This window comes from Maylandia zebra, linkage group LG14 (genome assembly GCF_041146795.1).
Source record: "Maylandia zebra isolate NMK-2024a linkage group LG14, Mzebra_GT3a, whole genome shotgun sequence".
NCBI classification, from domain to species: Eukaryota; Metazoa; Chordata; class Actinopteri; order Cichliformes; family Cichlidae; genus Maylandia; species Maylandia zebra.
The window spans coordinates 7,091,850-7,117,022 of NC_135180.1; the positions used below are offsets into that span (position 1 = coordinate 7,091,850).

At 41.2% G+C, this 25,173-nt stretch overlaps 1 protein-coding gene across 1 annotated transcript; it reads right to left on the bottom strand.

Moving 5' to 3' along the window:
• Positions 1-6,271: 6,271 nt before the first annotated feature.
• Positions 6,272-24,145, bottom strand: alp3 (alkaline phosphatase 3). Its single transcript, XM_004562863.2, has 9 exons — positions 24,032-24,145; positions 19,437-19,611; positions 15,401-15,573; positions 15,144-15,284; positions 13,967-14,036; positions 12,262-12,396; positions 10,703-10,894; positions 7,630-7,746; positions 6,272-7,461 (listed from the first exon to the last, which is right to left on the bottom strand). The coding sequence occupies exons 1-9, from the start codon at positions 24,143-24,145 to the stop codon at positions 7,145-7,147; spliced, it is 1,434 nt and encodes a 477-aa protein (XP_004562920.2). The 3' UTR covers positions 6,272-7,144.
• Between the last annotated feature and the right edge of the window lie 1,028 nt (positions 24,146-25,173).

Sequence of the window (25,173 nt, forward strand, 5' to 3'; positions counted from 1 at the left end):
TATCTATGATGGATACATGATACATATTATGGATCAGCCACTGGACACCTCGAGCTCCGGCTTTACCTGCAACCCTGCCCCTCATATGCAGGCATGAAGGAAATGTTAGGTCTCTGTGTCTGGAACATGTGGAACTCCGACAGCTTTAGGAAAAGTCGCTGAGACATTTACTTTGTCACTCAGTTGGAGCTGTGCAGGAATACAGCCTGACTGTATGCTTCACACAGATCCCACGGGAGCATGTCCAATATGAGCTGTGTGCCTAAAAAGGCGCGACGGACACATGAGTGAATGGCTCGGTGTCATCATGAGAACATCATGGCTAAAAATGACCAACTTGTTATACAGTAAACACAAAGAAAGTGAATGAGAAACATCAAAGCATGATGCCTTAACATGTGCGGCATGTGTCACTTTACTCATCACAGAGTCAAACCGTGGGAGGACCGCCATTAGTCACACGGGCCTTTTTTTCCTTTTTCTTTTTTGCCTTTCTTTCTGCACGTGCACAGTCTTCTCGTGTTGTGTTATTTTTTACAGTTTGAACCGCAGAAGACTGCAATCTTCTGCACCCACTCTCCCCGCAGTGCAGCCCTCATCTCATAACACACACCGAAAAAGTTGCGGCAAATCCATACAGTGTGATGGGCCCTGTGCCTACTGTAGCTAGTGCTCTAGCGCCACCGAAAGGACGGCTGGTACACAGGCAGCTGTGGGAGCTGTAGGAGTGCGGTGAGAGCCTGTTGCGCAGTACAGTATGTGTGACTGCAGAGCAGTCCTGAACAGCTTGCGTGTCTCCTTTTCGTATGAGAACTAGTATCAGAAAAGTTAAACAGTTAGGAAACATGCAAGGAATAAATGCAAGCATGTGTTAGAGATGTTTAAACTGATTAAAATGGACAAAGTGTTGTACAGACAAGGCTGCTCTTTTCATTGAAGCATGTGAAAACACAACTTGACACATTTTAGATATAAAAATGAAGATTCAGAGTAAAGAAAAACAGGCATTCCAATCACATTTATTGTTGTTTTAATACCTGTTGTTTAGACATCTGTGATAGAAGCGGCAAAATGTCACTAAGAAGTTGGAGATTTTACAGATTTTTTGCAGGCTATTGCAATCGTCACGTTTCCCTCTTTGATCAAAATGATCTGGATGATCAAGCGCATTCCACCTTTAAAAAAGGGGGAAAAAACTAGGGCGTGAACAGGATATCCATTCTGTTAAAAGAAGTGATCGTTTGTGCTGTGATCAGACAGAGAATGCCTGTTTAGAGAGAGCAGCCCCCTCAGCTGAAGAAAAATGTAGCCGTCCTTTTCTTCAGAGAGCCCACGACAGCACGCAGAACACAAGGCGAGTGATGAAACAGAAGCTTTCTGCCAGCTTCAGGCTCTTGGGGCTGCAGATAAGAAGGAGATCTTGATAAAAAAGCTCAGCAGATTTAGTCTCATGCAGTAAAATGAGGACGAGACGGCATTGTAGAGCTTTGTAGAGCTGCCTGGCTGATTAAATGAAAAGCAGAGAAATGACCAAGAGACAGTTCTTATGTCCCAGGTTCTTGTTGCTGCTGTCTCAAGCTGTCCCATCCCCTACTGGGGGCTTTATATGAGAACCACTAAGCTCTGGAGAAACAGAGGATCTTTGATTATGTTGTGTTCTATTGATTATGGTGATATTGTTCATATGCATTCTTCTGCCACCACCTTAAAGCGTCTTGTTGTATATTCCAGTGCACAGTTTCATCACACGTGATGTCCCTTAATGTGAAAAGGTGGAGTGGTCCTCCTTAACAAAGAGCAGGGAGCAGCAGTATAACAACTTTTTCTTTTTGCTGTCACCACCACAAACAGCCAGGTTATCTCTGTTCTCTGCTTACATTTAAATACAGTGCAGCGTCAGACCACAGCTTACTGTAACATAGGTCTTAGAAAAACACAGGTTTTCACATTCTGTGTTGCTTACCAGTTGAACAAGCCAAAAACTTATGAAGTCCCATCTTCTGATTACATAATCCCTTTATGTAATCTGATTACATAAAGTGTTATCTGAATGTTTCTGCAATCACACTTGCACAGCTTCTAATTCTGAAAATATATCATAATGATTGTTTGTGCATTATATGTTTCTCTGCCTGTCCATCCATCCATCCATCCATCCATCCATCCATCCATCTTCTTTTGCTTATCCAGGTCATGGGGGCAGCAGCCTAAGCAGATAAGCCCAGACCCCCAGCCACCTCCTCCAGCTTGTCTGGGGGAACACCAAGGCTTTCCCAGGCCAGCCGAGAGATATTATCTCTCCAACTTGTCCTGGGTCTGCCCTGGGGCCTCCTCCTGGTGGGACATACCCGGAACATCTCACCCAGGAGGTGCCCAGGAGGCAACCGTGTCAGCTCGTGACCATGGGTGAGGGTAGGGATGTAGACTGACCGGTAAATCGAGAGCTTTTTTTTTGCACTCAGCTCTCTCTTCACCACAGCAGACCGGTGCAGCGTCCACATAACTGCACCCGCAACACCAATCCATCTGTCACGCCTAGAAATTCTGTCCATAAAGAAATTCTGTCTGCCCCTTGACCTTAGACTTTATATGTTTGTTTTGTGTTGTGTATGTTTGTGTACATGGGTTTATTCTTAAGATATAAACTGCAAATCTCAATGTGAGTACATGCTGAAGATAGGGACACACTCATATGTCAGTTGAATATCAATGCTGGATGAAGTTTTCTTGGTTTTCCTGCTATGAAAGTGGGATAAAGAACAGCAGAAAGTGCTGGTGCTGGAGCCTGTTCCAGCGGTCACAGGATGACCAGCAGGGTACATCTTGGACAGGTCACCAGAACCAGTTTAAATTAGGTACCAAACTATAATTTTAGGTTTGATGCTGTGTAGCTTCATGCTGCTTTGCAGCCAAAAATATCAGAAACAGCATGAACCTTTGTTATAAGGCACAATGGATCCATGCTTTCGTGTTTTTAGGTCAACCACAGCACGTTCAGAGTCACTTAAATCAATTTTTTGCTGGAGCCTATCCCTGCTACCATAGATGAGAGCCAGGGTACACCCTGGACAAGCTGCCAGCCTGTCACAGGGCTAAAACATAGAGACAACATTCACATCTATGGGCAATTTAGAATCACCAATTAACCCACAAACCCCCCTAAATGTATTTGTTAGGTGTACCTAACAAAATCAATGGTGAGTGTATGTGTGCAGAAGGAATAATGGGTACAAATCAGAGCCAAACCATTAAATAAGTCTAAATTTTCATCACATCTAATGTTTATATAGAGTATTGGCACACATTAATCATTACATATGATATCAGAGAATGTATGTTGCAAAAGGAGATATTGTCCCTGTTTGCCATGTCCTTTCTACTCATTAATAAACCTCACTTCCAGACAAAAGACAAAACGCTTCGTCTTGCATCGCCTCTCAAGCTGTTGAGCTTCTCTCCACCATATGATCTGCAAATGACTTTAATGAACGTGTGGAAAAGATGAGAGCAGGCCCGTCATCTAAAACAATGATGATGGCCTCAGGCCAGTCTAAATGAGTACAGGGAGAGTCAAAATCAGGTTTCACAAACTCCTAACCCCAACAGATGTCCAAAATAATTACTGCAATCTGTCTCCCAAGGATAAAAATAGGTGATCTTTACATATTTTGCAATATTAATGGACCGCTGTAGTAATGTCATCAAACCAACCCACCTCAAACCTCAATTAGCACTGCGGATGTTAGAGAGGATCAAAGGAAGAAGGAGGCATTTTCAGACTTGTCTCCTAACTGGTTATAAAATTAGTTATGAACTGGAATAATAGGCCTATACAGTAACAGGATTCTTTGGTGACTTAATGGGTAAATATGAAGACATATAAGAATATACAGCGCTAAGTAATTATCTTATGTTTAAATTCATATCCAGTACCACCAAGATAGACATCTTTGTGGTCTTCAAATAATTTTGTGACTCTACAGCAGCCAAGCAATACAAAAAACTATCTCCACCCACAGGAAGGACAAGAAACCTTAAAACACTTAACAACAAAGCCCGGTGTTCTGGGAATCCATCCTACCTGGAAAAACATCCTACCCAATGTTTCTGCACATGCGCACAACACCAAGGCCAAATTAACTACTTTTTCTCTCACCCATCCGGAATACTTCTTAAGGTTATGGTTATGGTTAGGTGTAGGGTTAGGTTTAATCGCAAGTCACCGTCAAATTATAATACGGGTAGGACGTTTTGTCAGAGTAGGATGGTTTCTCAGAACACCGGATCACAATATCACAGAGCCGGTGTGGGACTAGATGAAAAGACAGATGACACTGATGCAGTTCTCCAAGATGCTTGAGAAGCATTATGAAAATAGTTTGATGTGTTTTCATCAAACAATGTGTTTTCAAAAGTGCAGTAAACAGGACTTGTATGAAGTTAGCAAATAAAAGCTATTCATTGGGGATACTGAGCTGTTCAAAGCCAGAAACAGGAACAGACCAGAAACATTATCTCCTAGGTCTGCTCCTTCTAACTGGACATGTCTGAAACACCCAAGGCATTCAGGAGCCTTCCTATTCATAACAGCTCGCACTAACGTACAGTGACCAGATAGCCCATAATAACAGGGAGAATACCCCATAATCACAAACTCCTCACGGGATACCGTGATAGACTGTCGAATGCTTTGTCCAACTCAAAACACATATAAACTGGTTGCGCACAATCCCACGCACCCTCAAATACATTCATCAGGAAAAAGAGCTGGATCACTCTTCCATGTTCAGGAAAACGCAATGTTCCTCTTAAATATGAGGTTCAACAAATGGACACATTTTCCTCACCAGTTCCACCAGTTCCAAGATTGATGTAGCTTCCTGATCTGAAAAGTGAAGCCAATGTGAAAGTACCTTAAACCTGCATTCTATTTAACAACCAACAGGTCCAACTCCTGCTAAAAGCAGGAGTTGGATTCTAGTAATCTGACAAAATACCCTTACTTTTTTTTTTCTATGAGGTAAGTAAATACTTAAGAGGTGGATTATGATCTCAATTTCTATTTTCAAGTCTTGTTAAACACAGTATGATGCAATTTTATGGCCCCAGTTTGAGTCAAAAAGTAGGATAAAGCACAGTGTGTTTAAGGGCAGACCTACTTTGTTACTGGCAAATGTGTCGGTCACAAAACGGCTCTTAGAGCCAAATCTTTGAAGTGAACCACGAGAGCCGTGGGGTTTATTTTTCTTTCTCTCACCCTCTCTCTCGCACTTTTTTCCCGCTTCACTCCGCACGCGAGCCTTGTGCTTTGCATTGGGAAGAGGGGAGACACACATTAGAAAGGTATAGTAATCATCCACAACTATTTTCAGTTGCAGATGATAAAGGATTCAGAAAGTTTATTCATGCAGGACCATATGACAGAGAATATGCATCTTCTTTTAGTTTTCATATTTTAATTTATATTTAATTGTGTTGTGGTTTGCAGTGTTTTGTGTTGTTTCACTTTAAATTTGTTTAAAATGAAAAAGCTGAAAATTTAAATAGTTAATAGTTGAAATGTAAATAGTTGTTTTTTGTATTATATGATTTATTTTTTACATTTTATGTGGAGTGAATAAATAAAAGTATATTTACGGTGGTCCCTAGAGACAAAGCACCTACAAACTCCAAAACACGTATGAACTCAGAAGCACGTACAAAACACAACAGAAGTGCTCCAGGATGCTAGGCGCAGTGTTGAGCTTTTGTTACCTAGTGGCTACACAAGCCAGGAAGTACCAATGACCAGATTTGGTGTGTAATTTAAGTAGCTCTGTTTTGGAAGTTCAGTTAACACTAGAAATGTGCTTTGGAGTTTGTACATGCTTTTTGGAGTTTGTATGTGTTTTGTCTCTAGGGGCCACTGTATATATTTATATATAAACATAGATAAATAAAACCACTTTCTTTTACATTAGTAATTCATTTTGTGCATAATTTTATATTATTGTTAATAATAAATTCATTAAAGCAACAAAACAACCTGAAGAGCCGGTTCGGAGCCGAAAGAGCTAAAAAGAGAATCACTACTGGCAAATTGCTACTATATGAGCATGCAGCGTTCCTAGATTTCTTAGATAGCTCCACCTGTCCACTCCACTGTCGCTCATCAAACCCAAATTCATGTTAGTTAGACAGAAGCTCACTCAACAATGAGTAACATCACGGTCCATTTTTTATTTCACAGAAAGTGCTTGCAAAGTGCAAAATAACCATTTTATTTCGAGGTTTCAGTAAATACATCTATGGATCATTTGTCACAAATATGAACTTAGGTGAAAGGAACAGTTTCATATTTTTAATAGATATACGTGTTTCCTCTTTCAGCCAAGAATTAGATGAGAGAAGCTAAAGTCAGCAGAAGATTTCATTAGCTTAGCACTAAGGCTGATAGCAAGGCTAGTTTCAGTAATGTGTTTGTTTTTGTTGTTTGTTTGTTTTGTTTTAGCCTCTACACAAATTCATCTGACTCCTTTATCAAGGATGCCATTTAGCACATTTTGCCAAAATGTAGACTTGTTTCTTTAATTATGCTGCCTGTTATGATCCGTAGCACGTTTAAAAATGTGAAATATAATGCAAAAAATATCAGCTTTGTTCACTTTGTTCTTAAAGCTTTCACTCGTGTGTATGTAAATGTGGCAGAGGGATTGTTTTTCTTTGTTTTACTGTGGAAACAAGGTCAGATAATGAAGATTTGTCATTCTGATAAAGCCAAAAATGTCAACAAATGAGATCATTGGTATGTTTAAATAATTTATATCAATAAACTCTCAGCCAACTGTCTAGGAAAGGACTGCTTTATTGGTATAGCCCAGGGATTCAACAGACTGCCAGTGCAGACGCTTGATGAGCTTACATTTCATAATAATTCTTTACAGTCACTGCGGGAGTGACAGTCCTCATGTCAGTTAATGATTTCTGTGACTTGATTCACTCTGTCCGATCACAACCCTTTGCAGGCTGCAAGATAACCCTGGTGCAAGAAACCACACTAGTGCACATCCGTGTTGAAGTGTCCTTGAGCAAATCACTGAACCCATTCGCACTGTTTTATGATGCTGACCTCTGACTGCAGATCAGATCAGCAAAGAAAATGATCTTACATGAGGACTGTGATGGCCAACAGCACGCTCAGGAAGTTACCGAGCAAAGCTGCTGAGGCACTAACTGCTCTGGCCCCGTTCTTGTTATATTCAAGGGTTATGTGAACCAAAGGTGGTGTAGTTTGCCCCTCACAGTGCCTTAGGTCAGCACCCACGCAGGCAGCGTAGCCCATGGCATGGGCAATATAGTTCTGCTCGTTGACACCCTGGAAGAGGTGGGCCATGGGTCCACGGGCCAGCACTGCCACATCCTCTCCACTGTGGGTTGTTGTATCTACGGGGACAGCTGCCTGCTGGATGTAGTCTTTAGATTCTGGAGAAGATAAGGATAGAGTACAAATGATTAGTCCTTTCAAAGAACATTAGACCCCATTTACACTTAAAACTGGTTTGATGAATGATATCAGCACCTGACTGGTGCATGGTAGTAGATCTAACATAGTGAATTCTGTGAAACAACGAAGTAATGACTGGGTCTTACTGGTGTCAACATTGCGGATGTCAGGGCGTGCGCCATTAACGATTTTGTGCCCAGGTCCATTGCCGTACATGAGCGTGGTATAAGGCAACATGTCACTTGCCCACAGTGGAGATTTACCTGGAAGACACAAACATTATTTTTGATTTATCTTTCTATTTCTTTCTGCTGTTTCTTTCTGCCTCGGAGTGCTAAACAAACAAAAACACACATCATGCGCACACAAACACAAGTGCGAGGAGGGATTGCTTGATCCCAAGGGTGCTGCGGGAGGTCTAGAGCTTGTTGACGATCTCAGCGTTTCTCTCCAGATGAGCCATTAGCCTGGCGAGTCTCCCCGCTGATGAAGAGCTCAGAGTTTCAGAGTCACATTAATCACTGCTGCACTGCTGCACCGCTGGGAGGAGGAGGAAGAGGGTAGAAAAGGAAAAGGAAAGAGGGAGCGCAAAGGTGTGAAAAGCATGACACGACCACAGATCAATCAATACAGACTCTGAAGACTGATAGTGATACAGTACAGTGATAATATGACTGGTGACAACTGGAGAGAAGGAGGAGCAGCCTCCAAGCCTGAGAAACAAAGTCCCAAACAGCGGCAGCTCCTTGAAGATGAAACATTTTTTTTGTTAGAACAGTGAAACTCTCTGTCTACTCTTGGCAACTCTCTGGACAGTTTTCCTCTGGATAGGTTTTCCCTTTCCCAATTACAGATTGTAGTGAGAGTGGGTTTTTGCAGAGCTCATCCATCTGAATACTGCAGTCAGAGGCGTAGCTGTTTTGACTGACAGACGTCTGGCACAGGCTGCCCTAACTTATCACTGTCTGCTGGACTTCACTTTCATAAAGAGGAGTCACTGAACTCCATTCCTCAGTGTTGTGTTGCCATCAGTACCTTTTGGGATCATCTTACTACATATTGACTTATGTGAGACCGTCCAAGAAGTTTTGCTCCAGCTTGCTTTTGCTCCAGCTTGCATACTAGTTACAGTAGACACAACACCAATGTTGGGATGATTCTAGACCTCAAATTTATCACAATCTTTGTGTGCAATTTCAGTACAACAGGCTGCATATTTCATTCCTCAGTCGACCTAAATGAAAGCAGTTTGGGAAATTTGCTGGTCTGAAGCATTCAGGTGTGCGTTACCACAACGTCATGGAGGATAGACATCAGCAATGATCTTTGAGAGATCATTTCTGCTCATCAATCTGGGTTACAAAATCATTTCTAAACTATTTGAAGTCGTTGCGGTCCTGGGTCAGTGGCCCAGTGTCTTGATTTTGTATTGTTGTTTATTAGTCTGTTTTGATTTTTGGTTCATGGTTTATGAGTCCTGGTGTTTCTGTTCTGTGTTTCTTAGCTTGTGTATTCCTCTGCTTCTCATGTCACTCTGGTCCCTGTACTCTGTGTTCCCTCCGTTCTTTGTCTGAGTTGTCTTTGAGTTGAGTCTGTGGATTTCCTGTTTTATTTTGAAGGTTTATGTCTTATGTCAGTGTTCTAGTTTCGTTTCCTCTGTCTCGTTAGCTCTAATTTCTCCCGGCTGTGTTCCCACCTGTTCCTCGTTCCCTCATGTGTATTCATAGTATGTGTGTCCTCCAGTGTTCAGCGTCGCGTCGCGTCCTCAACTTGCTGTGTGTTTTTCTTTTGTGCTCCCAGTCTCTTGTCTTTAGGTTTTCCTAGTGTTTGTTATTAGCTTTGTGTTTTCAGTTTAGGTCTGTTTTTGTGAGTTTATATTTGGAGTTTCTGCCACAGTGGAATAAAGCTGCCTCTTTTAGTTCACTGTGAGTCCAGCGTTTGGGTCCTGTTCTCCTGCCTGCACACAGCACACCATGACAGAAGTCCATCTTCTACAGTGAGAAAGATTATTCACAAGTGGAAAACATTCAAGATAGTTGTCCATTTTCCCAGGAAATTCATCCTGAGTTCAGACAGCAATCCTCACAGAAATAAAAAAAAAATAAAATAAAATAAGAAGAAAGCTCAAGAACTACATCTCACCTCTTCAGACCTTAGTATTCAAAGTTGATGACAGTACAACCAGAAAAAGACTTCATAAGTATGTCTGATTGGAAGAATTACCAGCAGAAAACCTCTTTTTAATAAAAAGAAAATGGCAGCAGCTGAGCTTTGTAAAGTTGTGTCTGAACAAACTAAAGATCTGGAACAATCTCCTTTGGACAGGTGAGATCAAAGTGGAGATGTCTGACTAACATGCACAGCACCACATTTGGAGAAAACCAAACACAGCAGGTGGAGGGGTTATGATTTCCACATGTTTTGTTTCTGGAGCTGATACATTTTTGGAAAAAATATCTACTGAGTAGATACACAGTTTAATAGTTACCACTTGAGTGATGCACCTAAAAGGGACTCAGCTACTCTTCATCTTTATTATATACATCTGTAAAAAAAAAATTATTCTGTGGTAAGTCAAACTGTATTTTATGAAAAAAAGGACATCTTTCAGGTCTAAAACCTTAAATAAAACAGAAAAGTGAGCAAGAGGAGAGAGAGTTGAAGAGGTAAGGAGCACATAAGATCAATAGGAAAGCCCTTTAAAGGGAGATTAACTGGTGAAAGTGATTGAGAACTTAGAAGGAAAAAAGGTAGAAGAGACGGTGTCATCAGTGTTGTAGATGGTAAATGGAAGACAGAAGAGGGAGAAAGCAGGGGACTGAAATAGAAAGGCAAGCAGGAGAAAGGCTGCCAGTAATGTGTGTTTACCCTGGCTGTAATTGCAGGGAGAGACAGCAGATGAAATGTCAAGCTGCTGGTGGCAGAAGCACACTGAAGCTGTGAGGATACAGGCACTAAGAGGCATCGCGCACACACACACACACACAACAGGCACAAATGCTGCCGCAGGTGTCTATTGTCAGAGTGGTTAAACACACCTGGAGGGGGGAATGGAGGCACAGAGTAAAGGTTTGAGGGGGAAAACAGAAAGAATTGTGGAGAAAGCTTAACTTACTGATACACTGACGATTAAAGAAAATCCTAAATTCTTTTTAAGCATTTTTTTCAGCAGGATTTTTTTTTTTTAGATGAATGAATTGCAGTTCTGTTAATAATTACCCAGAATGCTGTTCCCACGAAAGGGGAAGCCATTGAAGGTAAGAGGCTGAGAGTGGTCAGCCATCACTACAGTGAGAGTTTCATGCTCTTCGGTGAGTTCGAGGCCCTTAGCGATAGCACGGTCAAAAGCAACCGCCTCATGCAGGGCCATGGAGGCCCGCCCAGCATGGTGAGCCTGGTCAATACGCCCACCTGTAAACACAAGGAAGGAAGGGGTTAAACATAACGGAGAGTGATGTACTGCCTTCTGGTCTTGGTTTTAGGAGCAGAAAAATAATTGGAAAAACCAGCATAATTTTAAAAATATCTCCTACATAAAGTGGCCATAATTCCTAAACAGTTCATGTAGTACTTTTATTTAATGTATATGTGATGTATACACACAACGAAAGCATTTTTTTCAAAAAATGTATTTTCCAAAAATGCACTGGGAAACAAACAAAGTCAAAATAAAGCAATGATGATCTATGTGTGTGCCAAAAGATTGATGATCTGACCAATCTGATTGGTCAGATCTGTTTATTCCGATCCAAAATATCAGAAAAAACTAATGCCTAAATTTGTCCAGCGGTCAGTGTGAATAGCTGCATTATGAACAGGTGAATCTGAAAATTATTTTTTAAGCTCTCAATATTCACACAAATGTTACATGTGCGTTGTGCAAAGGCAGAAACCCTGGACATTAGGAGATTACAGTTTCACTGATTCCCAAGAACAGTTTGCAAAATCCACAAATCACTGGATTAAAGTCTCATCAGCATCAAACGACTTGAGCTGCACTTGCCCAGAAGACTTAAAATAAACTTTGAAAGGTTATATTTAGTCCTAATAAACATCCAAACACCTTGCAAGGAAACAGTTAACTATTATTTGAATGAGTTATACAGTCTGTATATTTTCCCCCTGGCAGCAGGTACATTTCAGAGTTGAACCTTTTCTAAAGAGAGAGTGGGTGATTTTTTTTCTGCATTAGCACATCTCCCGCTCCTGTCCTCTCCACCGGCTATATTGGAAAGTAAAGTAGACCCGGCTAATAAGTTGTGATCTCAGCGAGCTGTCAGTGATTGGGCGCACCATATGTCCACTTCTATTTATATATTTGCCTCTTATTTTTAAAGTCATTGTGAAGACACTCAGTGGCACCGTGGAGTCCCCAGGCAGCTGCCTCAGATTAAAAGAGAGATAGACAAGGAGGCCAGAGAGGCAGCCGCGTGGAACGGAAACACACCATCAGCACACACTGCGGCAAACTCATTGAGCTGTATGCAGAATCAGTGTCAACAGCAGGTACACACCGTGCTCTGAGCCAATGTTGTCACTATGGCACAAAGATCAATTTATCCCAACCAAGCTCCTATGTTGTACGCATATTAATATTTCAGCAAACAACAATTACTTAGTTATTTATATATAACTGTCACTTGGGCTGGTTGGGTATGATTATTATGCAATTTAACTGATCCTTCTATTTTTAGTCCTCTCACAGGAATTTTTTATCCAGTGTTTGTTGGATCGAGTGATGCGAATGTGTAGAAAACAGATGAAGCTGCTGTCCTCACCCTCCACTAACAGGAAGAAGCCTTTAGGGTTTTTCTGTAGGATGCGGATGGCCTTTTCTGTGGTCTCGATGATGGACGGATCCGTGCTCGGGTCCCTCTCCTCCTCGTAGCGGAGATCACCAGGTTCGAACAGAGCTGGGGAGGAGAAAGGAAAACTGCGCTATATTTATCAGTGATCAGTGGGGGTGTAGTGGCAAGGAAAGTCCTATTTTCCTCCTACTACTATTACCACTATTTTCAGCACACAGGAACTGATTAACCACACAGCAGGAGAAAACACAAAATATAGCAGCAAGCAAGCCCTCAGTCCACAAAAAGCACAATGACTGGATCCCTACACTTCCTACACACCCTCAAATACCAAAGGTTTATTGACAGCACCTGGTACTGAAAAAATATATTGGAGCATTTTCTGAAACAGAGCTAAAACCCTGCAAACATTTCAGCTGAATCAGAGTCTACCATTTTTTCTCACTGTCTAATATTTGCTGAAAAATAGTTAAAAAATGAAAGTTGTCCCAGTGTTGAGCTGTTTTTTCAGTGTCGCCTGGATGTTCTTGCTGGACTTTTTGGTAAAGTAATATTTGGATTTGAGAATCATTTTTTAAAATCCTTTTTTCAAATGGAACAAAATGAAAAAAACAAAACAAAAACAGTGTTGATTGAGAAAAGAGTAGGAAATCCAAGAGAGAAAAGCAGAGCACAGTTGGCCCAAGTTGAAACAGTCAGTCAGAGTTTTCTTAAATCCATCATGTGATTTGGACGCACTGGCGACTGTTGACTCCAGAGGGTTAATATTATGTACACTTAGTTAACTGAGTCACTAAATTATGAAGTCGGAACACAGAAAGAAAAGCTCCTAAGGTTAAGGTATTACTTTATTATAGACCTTTTAAAGACCCTAAACAAATAATTTGGATACATAAACCGCAAATAAAAACAAACGTCCAAACTCAAAAAATAAGTGACTGATAGGTTTGTAGCTTGAACCCATCCGCTGGAACGTTGAAGGCAATATAATTACACTGCAAAGCAAGACACAAGTAGGCAAAGTTCTTCATGTTACTCGTGCACGGGAGAAAACCGGACAGACACCGCTCTCTTGTCTGACCCTATTGAGGTTACATGAATATGCATAAGTTCATTAACATATGACGTCTACACACACTTGCCTGTGTGTGTGTGTGTGTGTGTGTGTGTGTGTGTGTGTGTGTGTGTGTGTGTGTGTGTGTGTGTGTGTGTGTGGACTGCTGATCAAAGGGTCAAACATCCTTGGTCAGGAAGAGGGTAGCCTCCCCCTCACCCTAGATAGATAACACGGTGAGGAAGTCCAGCAGTTCATCTAAACAAAGAGCACTTAGACTAAAACAGACGCAACTACGTTAATCCTACCATAAAACAATAAGACACGGTACGACCTCTCATGCTCCCAAAGTGCTGTGTAATACACACAAAGTTTGCAGACTATCAAGGATCAAAACCTCTACCAATCTACAACTAATTACAAAACTCTAAGCATATATAAGTAAATATTTCTAAGCATAAATGACAATCAACAATACAAATCTAACAGTGACACACAACCATGTTGATGCCTGACTCCACCACCGCTCCATTTAATAGAAACCACGTTTCTAGTTACATGTGAAGCAACAGGGGAATGCGCGAGGGAGCAAAGGAAGGGGAAAAAGAGAAAAAAACATACCCATGAGGTAGTCAGTGGTTTCAGGGTCCACAGCGTCAAAATCTGCTTTATTCCACACATAGTGGGCAACCTGTAACACACAGGAATACATATAACCATGGAGAGTGGAAGCAGAATACCAAAAGTGGTTGTACTTGTTATTAGTCACTGCATGACTCACCGGCAAACAGAAGGAAGCCGCTTCGTGTGCAAAGTAAAGGACACTTAACTGTTCTAACTATGAAACCTGCACCAGGTTTCTGTTCTTATATGATGCAAGTAATCACGTTTCTTATGGGAAAATAGCAGAATATTCATTTTGTAATACATTCACCTCTGGTATCTTTTGGCGAATAAAGTTTAAACAAAAACTCCCTGATACCTTATAATGTTAACGGTCTCCATTACAGTCAGATGCAGACACTGATAAGATCAGTCACACAACTGGACCCTCTTTAAACATATCAGGTCAAAATAAAAATCATCCAGTCCTCAGCAGGTCTTATAATAAATACAAATTTTAATGAAAGCTTGACATATTGTACCGTTTCATTATTTATGCAACAGAAATTTAAGTCAAAAGGCCAAAAACAGTGTGTGACAAACTAAGCACACCCTCGCCAAAAATAGTAAAGTTCATGACAAAACAAGTTTGCCAGGAGAAAACCTCTTCTTTCTAAAAACAACATAGCAGCCCAGCTCAGGTTTGTAAAGCTGCATCTGTACAAACAAGACTTCTGGAACAATGTCTGTTGGTCAGATGGGACCAAAGTGGAGATTTTTCGCAGCACCGCATTTGGATAAAACCAAAAGCAGCATATCATCACCTCACACCAACTGTCAAGCATGGTGGTAGAGGGGTCATGATTTGGATTTGTGTAGCAGTGAGACCTGGGTACCTTGCAGTCATGGAGTTAATAGTGAAATCCTCTGTATACCAAAGTATTCTGCACTTGGGTTCAGTTGTTATGCAATCAATAATCACACAGTATAATATGTCATGTGTTATTGATTAACAGATGTTGTATTTATCTGCTTTTAAGATTTATATTATGTCCTGACACATAAAACTGTAAATTGAAAGAGGGTGTCCTATCTTTTTAATATGACTGTATATGTACAGGTTTTTAGGTCTTCTGATTTCACACCGCATCATACTTCTTACTTCTACCTGTTATTATGAGCAGAGGTGTTTTACCTTCCCAGTTTTTAAGTTCTGCCACTCTTTGATCAGGTCACGCCCATCCTTTCTTTCACCGTTTGAAAAGTAGTCTGTGGGGTATTCAGGGTCCTTGGTACCAGTAGGGGTCATGTACTTTCTACCGCCGCCAATGATCACCTGAAAACACATGCACACACACACACACACACACACACACGCACACACACGCGAACATTTAAATCAAATTCAGCCGTTGAAAAGTTCAATATATACTGTTAAAAACAGAAGCGTACATCAATGTCTGTGTTGTTGATGAGCTGGAATGAGATATCCGTGCAGCCGTCCGTCTTAGCAGAATCAGGCATATCGGCATCACTGTACCACGTCCTGCTGGCACTGTGGGCGTAGCTGCCTGCTGGGGTGGCGTGTTGCACCCTCGTGGTTGTTACGATGCCCACAGACTTGCCTGCAACGTAAACACAGTAGCTTCCTGCTTAACACAGGTTAACAAAAAGCACTCTGCTCCATGCTCTATGAGCAGGAAGAAAAGTCATTAGTCGTTAGTCAAAAACTTTCTCAACTCTGAATGCAAAAGTTATCTTGGTGTGAAGTCTAGTAGATACAGTACTTATTGTCCTTTTAGTACTTAATTATCCTTCATCTGACAGACATTCAAAGTTTAAGATCTCAGTCTCAGTGTGATAGCTGCAAGATGAGTGATGTGACGGCAAATTATCAGACACAGATACTCATGGCTTCATGAAGTGGTGATGTGAGATTACAAATCTCTGTCATGTATCAGAGGGATCAAAGTTCTTTATGCTCACTTGGAAAAAGTGTCCTGAAACTCAAAAGTCATTAAAGACATAACAGTCTGTAATGCGCACTGTAGGCGGCAGCAAATGGTTGATTAAACAATTAGCCAATCCACAGGCAATTAATCCAAACAATTAGGACAGCTAATTGTTAGAGCAATTTTTCAAAAATGAAAGAAATATGCTTGCAGGCTGTCAAATGTGAGCACTGAGCCTCACTTTGACACTTCACCATGGGGTTTAGAGGGGAATTTTGACATAGTTTTCTAGACTTGATGAATGAATAAAATAAAACTCCAGCTAATATGTAATTTTAATTGTGCAGGGTTATTACTTAAGAGAAAAAAGCAAAGATATCAGTGAAGAAAAAGCCTCCTGTGATGCCTCAGAGTTACAGTGGGGCAAAAAAGTATTTAGTCAGCCACCGATTGTACAAGTTCCCCCACCTAAAATGATGACAGAGGTCAGTAATTTGCACCAGAGGTACACTTCAACTGTGAGAGACAGAATGTGAAAAAAAAATCCATGAATCCACATGGTAGGATTTGTAAAGAATTTATTGGTAAATCAGGGTGGAAAATAAGTATTTGGTCAATAACAAAAATACAACTCAATACTTTGTAACATAACCTTTGTTGGCAATAACAGAGGTCAAACATTTACTATAGGTCTTTACCAGGTTTGCACACACAGTAGCTGGTATTTTGGCCCATTCCTCCATGCAGATCTTCTCGAGAGCAGTGATGTTTTGGGGCTGTCGCCGAGCAACACGGACTTTCAACTCCCGCCACAGATTTTCTATGAGGTTGAGGTCTGGAGACTGGCTAGGCCACTCCAGGACTTTCAAATGCTTCTTAGGGAGCCACTCCTTTGTTGCCCGGGCGGTGTGTTTTGGATCATTGTCATGTTGGAAGACCCAGCCTCGTTTCATCTTCAAAGTTCTCACTGATGGAAGGAGGTTTTGGCTCAAAATCTCACGATACATGGCCCCATTCATTCTGTCCTTAACACGGATCAGTCGTCCTGTCCCCTTGGCAGAAAAACAGCCCCATAGCATGATGTTTCCACCCCCATGCTTCACAGTAGGTATGGTGTTCTTGGGATGCAACTCAGTATTCTTCTTCCTCCAAACACGACGAGTGGAGTTTATACCAAAAAGTTCTACTTTGGTTTCATCTGACCACATGACATTCTCCCAATCCTCTGCTGTATCATCCATGTGCTCTCTGGCAAACTTCAGACGGGCCTGGACATGCACTGGCTTCAGCAGCGGAACACGTCTGGCACTGCGGGATTTGATTCCCTGCCGTTGTAGTGTGTTACTGATGGTGACCTTTGTTACTTTGGTCCCAGCTCTCTGCAGGTCATTCACCAGGTCCCCCCGTGTGGTTCTTGGATCTTTGCTCACCGTTCTCATGATCATTTTGACCCCACGGGATGAGATCTTGCGTGGAGCCCCAGATCGAGGGAGATTATCAGTGGTCTTGTATGTCTTCCATTTTCTGATGATTGCTCCCACAGTTGATTTTTTCACACCAAGCTGCTTGCCTATTGTAGATTCACTCTTCCCAGTCTGGTGCAGGTCTACAATACTTTTCCTGGTGTCCTTCGAAAGCTCTTTGGTCTTGGCCATGGCGGAGTTTGGAGTCTGACTGTTTGAGGCTGTGGACAGGTGTCTTTTATACAGATGATGAGTTCAAACAGGTGCCATTCATACAGGTAACGAGTGGGGGACAGAAAAGCTTCTTACAGAAGACGTTACAGGTCTGTGAGAGCCAGAGATTTTCCTTGTTTGAGGTGACCAAATACTTATTTTCCACCCTAATTTACGAATAAATTCTTTACAAATCCTACCATGTGAATTCATGGATTTTTTTTTTCACATTCTGTCTCTCACAGTTGAAGTGTACCTCTGGTGCAAATTACTGACCTCTGTCATCATTTTAGGTGGGGGAACTTGCACAATCGGTGGCTGACTAAATACTTTTTTGCCCCACTGTATCTCAAGAGGTGCCGGGCTCCAGGTGAACCTTGCTGCTAGAAACTGCGTGGAAGGACACGACCGTTTCCAAAATGTTTTTTACAACATTAAATAGAAGCGTCTTCAAAAAACTGGTTCTCTGCAACATTCGCACCTGAGCATCGGTCTTTGGCATAGCGCTGGGGTCATGGCCATGACACTCTGCCTGTGTGCGTGTCATGAGATATTTATGGATGCTGATAACACTGGAACACGATAACAGTCAAGGTGCTTTCCCGTGTAGTAGATTATGCTGTGGTGGAACCTGAGGCTGCGAGCTGCTGTTGCTCCCTGCTCCCCGGTGGCCCCTGTAATACCACTCTGACAGGGCACTGCAGCTCACAGCAGAGCGCTCAGCTGTAAAATCAGGTTTTGTTGAGGCCGTGTAAGACCTGGGGGATTTTCTTTTGACAGAAGCTAGAACCTAAATGTGACACGCAGGGCCATGTCAGGTATCTGCCTGCTCTTTGTACAAGAGTCACACAATCCCATTTGTTGCTTCAATCACGGCATCTTTTAAATTCTTATCCTCTGAGTGTCATCTGTGCAGCAATGAGTTGCACTTGTTCACATGAGCCTATTGCCATCTGCTGAATATCACCATTACCATTAGTCTGTTTTATAAATCATTTGCTCATTATTATACATCACGTAAGCATTATGGTGAAATGTTATGGGCTTTTTCGCTTTAATCTTGTGGCATCTTGTTTTTAAACATCAGTTAAATTCTCATTTAAAGGTATTTTCTTACATTTACAATCATCTGCCACTAAATGCCACTGAATTTCCCGTCAACAAAAAAGCTGCAGCAGTGTTTTCTGAAGCATGTCAATTGAATAAAAATGCTAATTTAAATGTTTTTATGCTCTGCTTTGCGGTTCTCATCACCCACATTTTGTCATTTTTATGCAAATGTTTCTGTTTCCATTTTTCCGCCTCTGGCATAAAAAATATGGCGTAACCTTTTTTTAATTTCACTTACAAAGCTCTGACTGGCTCAACAGTTTTTCCAATTCAAATAAGCTTCACGGAGCACAGCATAAAACTTTTTTCCCCCCCAATTATGTTTCAAACATTCAGAATAGCTAGCCATCTTATGTTTCTTTTTTTTCATTTGACACATTCAACTAACTGCAGTAAAGTAAGCTTTTTGGTATGATAATGATTAAAAACAAAGTAGTATAGTTCTGTCGTCTTTTGACTCTTTGACCCAGTTAGCATCCAAACTGCTGCATACACGTGACTATTGTTCCGCATGCTCTGATGAAGGCAAGAAGTCCAAAATATTAGCACGTTTGTTGACATGGTCAGAATAAATAGGTGAATTTTAAATTTGCCCATTTTTCCCTCAGGTTTTGTGCTACAATCTTTATACATTTGGGCATTAAAGGATGTACTAATACTCCACTACTACTGCTTGGAGTTTTAGTCTACAGATGAAAAAATTCTTTTTAAAGATTCAGTTAATGACATTTCTTGTCTTCAGTGGCTCACCAGCATCTTTGGCCCACTTCAAGATGGACGTCACCTCGTTGCCCTTCTGAGTTCTGCATACTCCGTTGCGACCCGCCGCATTCACTCCAACGATGTTCAGGTTGGTTTTCACCCCACACAGATAGGCTGTGGCTGTGGCTGCGCTGTCTGCAACCTGGAAGTCCACACTGTAGGTCTGCACAGTACACACACATACACAAAGACACATTTACCATTTAAATATTTTCAGTATTGTCTCATCAAGCTCCCTTTACTCCTAGGGTTGTGTGGTGGTGCCAGAGTAATTGGGCATCTGGAGATATTTAAAAAATGAAAGGCTTCAAAGTAATTTTCCCTCTTCTGTAGGCACGTAGAACTCTTCCTTTTGTGAGCCATGGTTTCATTGCACCCCACTGAAGTATTTGAAATTCAGTTTTCAGTGCTACTGTGCTTGAGCCATTTTTCACATCTTTATATTTATTAAAACATGTGCAAACATTTAAAATAAGGCAAGCAGCAGCACGGGCAGCACGGTGGCACGGTGGTTAGCACTGTTGCCGCACAGCAAGAAGGTCCTGGGTTCAATTCCAACATCAGGCCGGGGTCTTTCTGTGTGGAGTTTGCATGCTCTCCCCGTGTTTGCGTGGGTTCCCTCCGGGTACTCCGGCTTCCCCCCACCGTCCAAAGACATGCAGCTTGAGGGGATAGGTTAATTGGAAAATCCAAATTGCCATTGTGTGAATGTGCGAGTGAATGTGAGTGCGAATGGTTGTCTGTCCCTGTGTGTTGGCCCTGCGACAGACTGGCGACCTGTCCAGGGTGTACCCCGCCTCTCGCCCTATGACAGCTGGGATAGGCTCCAGCGCCCCCCGCGACCCTGAAAAGGATAAGCGGAAGCGAATGGCTGGATGGATGGTTTTAAAAAAACTGATGAAATTGAAATTCAATTTTTAATATGACCACCTTTATTCTTCCACACAGCCTGAACTGTCTCGGGCAAGCTTATGTTCCTTTTTCTACCAATTGTCCCACTCTGCTTCTGTAATGTTGAGTTCTGGGCTCTGTGTCATGGTGTGTTTGTCTATCCAGGTATGTTTTTACTGCATTGATAATGCGTTTGGGATTGTTATCATGCTCAAAAGTAAAGCCATTACCAATCAATCTTTATTGTATGGTATTCTATGGTAAATCACAATCTGATGGTACTCTTTTGTGCAAATAATTCGATAAATTTTGACAACACTCCCAACACCACTGGTTGAAATCCAGCCCCGTAACATAAAAGAACCTCCATTGTGTTTTACACATGGCTGTAGTCGCTGTTATACCCTCTCCTAACCTTGTTAAAATACACCACCGTAGATACTGAAGATAATTTAAATTAAAAGTTTCAAATTTGGACTCCATATCTGTTACCACTGATTTTCAGTCCAGGTCTTGTACAGGGAGTGCAGAATTATTAGGCAAATGAGTATTTTGTCCACATCATCCTCTTCATGCATGTTGTCTTACTCCAAGCTGTATAGGATCGAAAGCCTACTACCAATTAAGCATATTAGGTCATGTGCATCTCTGTAATGAGAAGGGGTGTGGTCTAATGACATCAACACCCTATATCAGGTGTGCATAATTATTAGGCAACGTCCTTTCCTTTGGCAAAATGGGTCAAAAGAAGGACTTGACAGGCTCAGAAAAGTCAAAAATAGTGAGATATCTTGCAGAGGGATGCAGCAGTCTCAAAATTGCAAAGCTTCTGAAGCGTGATCATCGAACAATCAAGCGTTTCATTCAAAATAGTCAACAGGGTCGCAAGAAGCGTGTGGAAAAACCAAGGCGCAAAATAACTGCCCATGAACTGAGAAAAGTCAAGCGTGCAGCTGCCAAGATGCCACTTGCCACCAGTTTGGCCATATTTCAGAGCTGCAACATCACTGGAGTGCCCAAAAGCACAAGGTGTGCAATACTCAGAGACATGGCCAAGGTAAGAAAGGCTGAAAGACGACCACCACTGAACAAGACACACAAGCTGAAACATCAAGACTGGGCCAAGAAATATCTCAAGACTGGTTTTTCTAAGGTTTTAAGGACTGATGAAATGAGAGTGAGTCTTGATGGGCCAGATGGATGGGCCCGTGGCTGGATTAGTAAAGGGCAGAGAGCTCCAGTCCGACTCAGACGCCAGTAAGGTGGAGGTGGAGTACTGGTTTGGGCTGGTATCATCAAAGATGAGCTTGTGGGGCCTTTTCGGGTTGAGGATGGAGTCAAGCTCAACTCCCAGTCCTACTGCCAGTTTCTGGAAGACACCTTCTTCAAGCAGTGGTACAGGAAGAAGTCTGCATCCTTCAAGAAAAACATGATTTTCATGCAGGACAATGCTCCATCACACGCGTCCAAGTACTCCACAGCGTGGCTGGCAAGAAAGGGTATAAAAGAAGAAAAACTAATGACATGGCCACCTTGTTCACCTGATCTGAACCCCATTGAGAACCTGTGGTCCATCATCAAATGTGAGATTTACAAGGAGGGAAAACAGTACACCTCTCTGAACAGTGTCTGGGAGGCTGTGGTTGCTGCTGCACGCAATGTTGATGGTGAACAGATCAAAACACCGACAGAATCCATGGATGGCAGGCTTTTGAGTGTCCTTGCAAAGAAAGGTGGCTATATTGGTCGCTGATTTGTTTTTGTTTTGTTTTTGAATGTCAGAAATGTATATTTGTGAATGTGGAGATGTTATATTGGTTTCACTGGTAAAAATAAATAATTGAAATGGGTATATATTTGTTTTTTGTTAAGTTGCCTAATAATTATGCACAGTAATAGTCACCTGCACACACAGATATCCCCCTAAAATAGCTAAAACTAAAAACTACTTCCAAAAACATTCAGCTTTGATATTAATGAGTTTTTTGGGTTCATTGAGAACATGGTTGTTGTTCAATAATAAAATTATTCCTCAAAAATACAACTTGCCTAATAATTCTGCACTCCCTGTATAATTTGGCATAGCTTAACTATTTTTTCCCATTTCCCTTCCCCAAGAATGGTTTCTTCCACCCTTCCACTGAGAGCATTTCTGATGAGGCTTTAGTGAACAGTGATCATCTTAAATTAGAAACAAATGGTCCTTTAACAAGGATATTTTTCCAGTTACAGACAGAAAACAGCTGGCTTAGCTGTAGCTAAGACTAGCCATGGTTCATAGCTAGCTTTACAATTAACAGTTAAAATTCATACACTGTGGCTTGTTTTGCTATAGAATAGCCCTTTATTGCCATTGTATGTGTATATAAAATTACAGAAGAATATACAATTGTCTACTCTAGTTTCTTTTAAAGAAGTTTACGGTGCACTAATTTTCTATGGCACAATAGATGTTTGTCTGACAACAAAGGCTATTTTTTGTTTTTAATGTCCCTACACACTATTTTCCTATCCTTACCTTTCCTGTCACTGATTTTTGATCCATCTCCCTGAAATTAATATCCTCCATTTTTAAGAGGCAGAAAAGTCCCTTTTGTCACTCACGTGAAAGTCCACAGTTTGAGCAATACATGTGACAGCGTTTTCTGCTTAAGTTGTTTTATTTTTAATATGTTTTTAATATAAAATATTGTATTAGTTGATGTTATTATTTAGGGTAAGGCATTAAGTCTAACAAGTTACAGGCTTGTATTTCTGGTTAGAAGAGTTACAGCCACCTGCTAAAGGCTTTCCAAAACACGTGCTGTAGACACAAGTTCCAACTGAAATACATTAGTTTAATAATATATATTAGTTACTATGAGACCAGTCTGACATAAGGCCCCTCACACAGAAACTGTATGCCTACAGGGCTGATTGCATTCATATTCAGTACTGAAAATCTAAAATAGGGATGCCAGACTCATTTCCATTGTGACCAGTGAAATTCCTCTTTCTGTCAGTGTAAAAAAAAGTTTAATTATAGAATTAATCATTGAGATATCTTAATATAAGAAAAAGAAGTGCGATTTCAACAGGACATTTCAGTTTTTCTACATAATAAAACATTGCTGCTGCAGTAAATGAAAGAAATCTGTCACCCCAACTCTTTTGGCTTAAACTGTAAGAAATCAATGAGTAAAATTACAGAAAAACTTCTGGCAGCTCATTTAATCTTCTGTAATTATAAATCAGAAACTCTTTTTTTGATATCTCACAGAAAGAAGTGAAAAAATAGGAACTTTTCTGTTCTGTCTTTTCTTAATTTTCTTCTTTTTCTTAATCTGCTACCTAATTACTTTGGGGTAGCATAAATGGCCCATGGGCGAGGTCAGTAAAGATAAAGCGTTAAAACTAATGAAAATACACTCAAAAGTCCCAAATTCCTTTCTTTATTTTTCTAAAGCTGTGCAGCTGGGCCAGAGTCTGTGTCAGGCTGATTCTGGCCCCCGGGCCTTATGTTTGAAACCACTGATCTAAAGATAGAGGATGATGCATATACTTAAATGACTTCATCACATGTCACACTTGTTTTGGGAGCACCCATAGTTGTACTGTGGCTGACGCAGCAGCTATATGGTACCATGGGTTCCTCTTTTTATATCATAATTATGTATCGATGTGTGTGTGTGTGTGTGTGTGTGTGTGTGTACCTTGGCCAGCCCCACATTGGGGAAGGTGTCCATGGTCATCACTGTCTCCTCCCCTGGCTGGTTCTCCAGCTGTCCCTTGAGAATACGAGCTGCTGTGAGGGTTGTGAGTCCCATACCTGAGGCCCACAGACACAAGTTCACACACTGTAGCTTTGATAAACACAAATAACTCCCTCCTGCATCTTCTTGTATTCCTTTAAAATATTTGTTTTCTATGCTGTAAATTGGTGGCTGAGCAAACAGAGCAGACAATGGATCTATGTATATAAAAAAGTAATTCAAGCACTCTTTACTTATTCTGCTTGTTTTAACTGTTCAGCCGAGTGAGGCTGTCTAATGATATTCGTGCAAAGGATTGACAGTGTTGTGTAACCTACCATCTCCAAGGAAAAACAGGATGTTCTTGGCAACGTTGGTGTTCAGCTTCCTGTCTAGTGCTGCCTGCAGTGTCTTCCTCGCCTGTGACCTCCAGAACTCTGAGTTCTCTTCCTCAACTTAAGGCAAACACAGGAGTCAGAGTGGTGTTTAAAACATCAGTTCAAACAAAAATATGCACTCAACACAAGCACCAGCTTACCTTTTATTGAAGCTTCTCTTACATATTGGAGTTCATCTGATCTTGATGCTGGTTGCTTTCAGACAAAACTATGATATAACACTTAGCATTTCCTACTGTAGCTGGAAATTCAAAGTGTTCTCACAACTGAAGTAAATACACTAAAATAAACCAGAGATGGAGCGGACAGCAGGAAACAGAAAAAAGCAAAATTGTACATACCATAATAATTACTCAGTAATCGCTCATTACCTTTAAATTGGAGATATATGGGCACATAGAGGGGCCTTTTAAGCAGTGCACATTCATTATATTAAAAGGGTAACTGATAACTATAGATGAAGCTGCTGCTTAAAGACAGTTTATGTCTGGAGAGTAAATGTTTGGAGCCTATATTTGTTTCATTATACAGGATGGGCCATTTATATGGATACACCATAATAACATGGGAATGGTTGGTGATATTAAAGTCCTGTTTGTGGCACATTAGTATATGTGAGGGGGCAAACTCCTCAAGATGGGTGGTGACCATGGTGGCCATTTAAAAGTCGGCCATCTTGGATACAACTTTTGTTTTTTCAATAGG